This window comes from Bradysia coprophila, unplaced genomic scaffold (genome assembly GCF_014529535.1).
Source record: "Bradysia coprophila strain Holo2 unplaced genomic scaffold, BU_Bcop_v1 contig_211, whole genome shotgun sequence".
NCBI lineage: Eukaryota > Metazoa > Arthropoda > Insecta > Diptera > Sciaridae > Bradysia > Bradysia coprophila.
The window spans coordinates 85925-91284 of record NW_023503474.1 but is presented as its reverse complement, the minus strand read 5'-3'; the positions used below and the strand labels follow the sequence as shown (position 1 = coordinate 91284).

General features: G+C 38.7%; 1 protein-coding gene across 1 annotated transcript; it reads left to right on the top strand.

Annotated features, from left to right (window-relative positions):
- Positions 1-373: 373 nt before the first annotated feature.
- LOC119075438 lies at positions 374-4299 on the top strand. The gene is made up of 5 exons (XM_037181877.1): positions 374-741; positions 2156-2448; positions 2564-3114; positions 3676-3916; positions 3981-4299. Exons 2-5 carry the CDS (start codon positions 2157-2159, stop codon positions 4007-4009), a joined length of 1113 nt encoding a protein of 370 aa, XP_037037772.1. The 5' UTR covers positions 374-741; position 2156; the 3' UTR covers positions 4010-4299.
- Positions 4300-5360: the final 1061 nt, after the last annotated feature.

Genomic DNA, 5360 nt, shown 5'->3' with positions numbered 1-5360 from the left:
CATAAATATAAAATTGCACGCCCCTTGTCCGTAGCTACACCCTAGCGATTGTTTTAACTTAACCTGACCCCAAATAACGAGAAAATCGTTTACCTAGTGGAACCCAAATATTTACAAACAATTGCTTCATTTTGCTTATGATTCACTAAAAAATGACGGACCTGAACTTTATCATTGACATCTTTGCTGATAAATATGACCCCCGAATCGACGTAAGATAAGAAACTGATCATTCTAATCGTGATTATAATATTCGTTCTCTTTTACTAACTACCCATTGACATTATTACACTGAAAATGTAAACATCCTGTTACTCATTATCCTTCTTTTCTCTACCGGTTTGTGTAACGCGCATGCCCCAACATTCGATGACACAATAAATTGTACGTAGAGTGTGTCAGGAAAATGCAAACTGAATTTTCTCGAAATTTGTTTACAATAATTAACAAGACATCAATTTTGGTAGTTGAGAGCTCTCGAAACCACGCGTGTGCACATAATATTATCATAACCGAGGCCATAACGTTCATAAACGGCGCGTCAGGGGAATGCAGTTAATTTGAAGGACATAAATTATATGAAAAGCTATTGAGGAAAAAAACGGAACACGAAACGGACAATTTGCACTCGGTTACATGTTTAGTGTGTAACTTGGAATAAAGAAAATTTTACCGTCAATATTGCGGTGGCAGTATAGTGATTTTGTGTGCCGGTTGGAAGTTTAAAAAAAAATTCAAAAGGTACACACTCAGTTCGTAAACGAATAATAAAATTGATGGATTGATGATTTACCAAACATTGTCGTTGTTGTAATGAAAATACTGCTGCCCTAGTTCAGATTCATTTTATTCGAAAAATCGATAAAATCTGGTGCTGTGTGTCATATTATAACACGTATGCTCATGCAATAGTTAAAACGCAGTAGTTTTCATTGTTTACATTAAATAGAGACGCAAATACTTCGGTTATCACTTACATGTTGCTTGAAATTCGGAAGCAAGTAACATCCGGTCTCGACACGATTGACTTCACATCGTATCGGCATTTTCGTGCGAAATTCTTTGATTTGCAGAAATTCTTTTGTCTTTCTCGGTGGAGCCGCCCTCATGATATCAAGCAAAGATTATGAATTAAATTTCACTCCCATGCCATAGCATCCAGATTAGAAGAATCTGAACCATTAACCATACTTTAAAGATGACCCGAAATGTTAGGTTCAATAAAACTCTTGAAGAAGTGCAAAAGATTGAAGTCGAAACACTCAGGTCTGGCTGGCCCTATGGGCATTTCGTACAGCTGTCATCAGTCAGTTTTGTATCAATGTTTACCTCAGCTCAACTCTCCAGCTGGTACATACACTAAGAAAAAGTATTACGGCTGACACGTATAAAGTGTGGTAAGGAAGTTATACGTCAGGCACGTATGCGTACATACGCACAACACGTATTTCCATACATAGTTCTTGTATAATATACGATGACTAAGGTAAGAAACATGCCACTCGTATTTTATACAAGGCGTATGTATAACAATACGCGTCGTACGTTAGCACGCATATGGGTCTGGCGTATAACTTCCTTATCACACTTTATACGTGTCAGCCGTAATCATGTTTCGCAGTATGTTTTCCTACACATGGTGAGACAATAACTAATATGGTTTTACCACTACCGATAGATAAAAGAACATGTTGAACGGTCTTCGCTCAGGACATGGCTTAATCTCTAAACAGTTCAACGCTCAGTTCCAAAGAATTCGATGTAAAATATGTGGGACTAAGACATGATAATATCTTGTTGAGTTACAAAGAGGCGTGTGAGCAATACTTTTGTTTGAAGGAAAATTCGTCAGTGACGTGCCAATTTTCAAGTTCTCTGTATGGGACATTTTACCATGCCGTTTTCGAGAATTAAACAATATTGTTAGCACTGACAAAGCACCTAGCATAGTAGTAGAATTTGCTTATGTCAAAAAGAATACGGCGTGACCTTCAAACAATATAAAAATGAAATGGTACACTGTCGTAATTTGACATAAGCAATATTTTACTATTATGCTAGGTGCTTTGCTAAAGTCAAATTTTTAAATTTTTAGCGCCTTCGTGGTCGCGACCTGATCCTTTTTTTCAACCATCACATTGTAAAATATTTGCAGGATGCCACTGGTCGGTTTAGGCGGATACATGCTATCCAGACATGGCGGCAGTGAGCCCTCGCCAATAGCACCGCCAGAGCTATGCGGAGAATTTATGAAATTGAAAATTTCATCTGCCTGCGATAGGATCAGCGGAAAGCTGTTCCTTAACTTCAATTTACATCGATGTTCTTATGATGGAATTAAAATTCGGCTAAATTTACATTTGAAACCAGTAATCACCGATCGAGTGAATGCTGTCGGTGGTGAGACAGACCTGTTTGAGCATTGTCCAATCGAAACTAGTTTACCCGGTAAGTTGATGATGATATGGGACAACAATAAATTTTGTCCGATTTGTCCTCAAGAATTTAAGTCATCTCGGAACCCTATCCCTTCCTCCAGAATAATGTACTGCCTCTCTTCCAGGTGGTGTGTTTCGTGCACAGAAACGGTTGAACTTCATTTTAGATATTCCCAAAAATCAAGTATGTCCGACATCGTTCATCTCATCACAAGGAAGCCTTACGTATCGACTTGTTGCACTTATAACACGCGACAAGCACGTTACATGGACTGTGATCGCCAACAAACTGCTTCTAGACTTTAAAGGATACTACAACATCAGTGGCATGGAATTGGGTCCATCGGTCGATTTTAAGCAATTTTTCGAAGAGAAAATCACCGCCATTTTCACACTGAATAAACCGGTGCTGTTGATAGGACGCGATACAAACTTGACTGCGACACTGGAATTGGAAGGGGTTCGCGACTACAATGTGGATGTCACGTTAACGCTTCAACGACGGGCAAAATGTGCGGAAAACGTTAGAGCAGAGATTATCATACTACAGAAGCAACAGACTGACTGTTGCGACGATACGACGGTATTTAATTGGAATTTCAACGTCCCCAATATATCACGAGCCACATATGTGAATGAACTGACTCCTGTTTATTCGGTGCGATATTTTGCCAAGGTAATTGCAATTTGATCTTTTGCTCTGCGAGTGCTAGCTGATGGCGACGCACGCCATCATTCTGTTTCGAGTTTGTTTTTTGATGTGATATGGACAATAGCAACGCACTACAAGAACAGGCAAGGGAGCAGATTTTATTAACTGTCATTTGGCCTCTTATATTGTATGGAACGTAGGTAACGCAGTGACATTATACCAACATAAAAACCTGAATTTATATGAAATTTTTGGACTACTGCGTCGTGGAGGTCTCTTCTTGAAATTGTGTTATTTTGCCTGTTATTGGAATGCGTTGGAAACAGTAGATCACTTTGGACAACTGCGTCGTGGAGGCCTCTTCTTGAAATTGTGTTATTTTGCATGTTCTTGAAGTGCGTTGGCAACAATAGATCACTTCGCTGTGTCAACTGACTATTGGCACCTGCCGTCGCGAAGTGATCAACATTAAGAACTGGTGATATGTGTAGCCTAGCCTAGATTAACTTTATGACTTAATGATTAGCTGAACTGCGCACATCATTGTTTCCTTCCCTTGGTCAAAAAATACAATTTCTTCCTCAGTACGAAGCCACGTTCAAACCACTGAACGACCAGGATGGCATTTGCATCGATGGCATTGGTTTTATTGAAGTGAAAGTAGGAACCACATCTGAAAGCAGCAGTTCAACGTCAGCGATTGCAAATCGTTTTGACAATTTAACACTAGCGTCCAGAAGTGACTCAGCATCATCATTGATGACCTTACCTCCGCCTTATTCCACACTTTCGTCCAGATCGGGATCGGTATTGTCACTGGAGACGCGTAAGTTAAAGTTAAAAAGGAAAAAAACAGATTCTTCTTTCAATTATTTTTAACCCTTTTCAAGAACCTCCCGGTTATGATGACCTGTACTGAGCCACAATGACGATCCAGTAAAGAATTTAAAAAAATATTTTATTTTTCCCGAATTTCCATCTAGCTTTGATTAATATAGCTTTTACAGCAAGTTTTATCTAACACTGCAATTTATGCCTTATTATTGGAATTTTTTATATAAATAATAAAAACAAGTGGATTGCTGTTGTTGGTGTCCGGTAACTCTTAACATTTTTTGAATGGAATCATTGGAAGACTTTTATGCTTATAAATGTGATATTAAATGTACAAGAAAAATTTAAATAAATTCTCATGACCAAATTGAACAATATTGGCTCTAGTCACTCAGAAAGAAATTGGCGGTCATCACGATCGAAATCAATATTTTAATTACAAAATCAAAAATTAAGGCAACGCTCCAAATGTGACAGTTGTGATCAAAACGTCAAACCAAAAATTTGTAGCCAAATAATTACAAAATCGTTTATTTTTCTATAAGTATCTTCCACTGACAGAATTGAGGAAAAATAGGCGACTTCTTAACTATTTGGCAAAAAATTTTTGGTTTGACGTTTGAAACGTCACTCTGACAGATGGAATGGACCGACTTTTGATCAAAGTATATAAACACTGAAGGTATCGCAGACCCTCAGGGAATCAATGAACGTCAACACAAGGTATGGTCGAATGTCAAACTTTGTATGGAGTGGAGGACATTGCGATTTCATATAAACAAACTCACCTCTCATGAGAGGCAAAGGGCCCGAAAATTACATTTTTTTATTAATAAATCCAGAAAGGATCATGGCCCTACGTTAGTGAAGGGCCCAGACGCAAGTCTTCAGGAATGACCAGAATTCACAGTCCGGGTATAGAATTGTACATGGCAGGGCCGTAGCCAGACTTCAAAATCTGAGTGCGCTAGGGGGGGGGCAAGGTCCAAAAAAATTATTTTGTATGGGAAAAATTAAAAAAAATTGAAAAAATGACTTCGCTAGGAGGGGCGCCTCCCCCTGCGCCCCATCTAGATACGGCCCTGGTACATGGATTTAAAGCCAAGTATACAACCAGCATGATTAGAAATGTTGACACAAAATGTATGGGTCATCTGTCAAACGTTTCAGCCAGTGTGAAACAATTATTTGTTCCACGATGGAAGAAATGTTAGAAATTGCATTTCTAGGGTGTTGATAGCATTCAGAGTATTCAGAGCGAAGCGAGGACCACAATTCACCCGAGAAAATGTAATTTCCAACTTTTCCCGAGTTAGACACAACATTTTTCACAACAAAGGCTCCCGAAGTTTCAGCGGAGGGAAGAAAATGGCTATTTTTTCGCCTGCGTTGTGAAAAAATATTTGAGAATTTCATTTCACCGACTGGTTGTATAG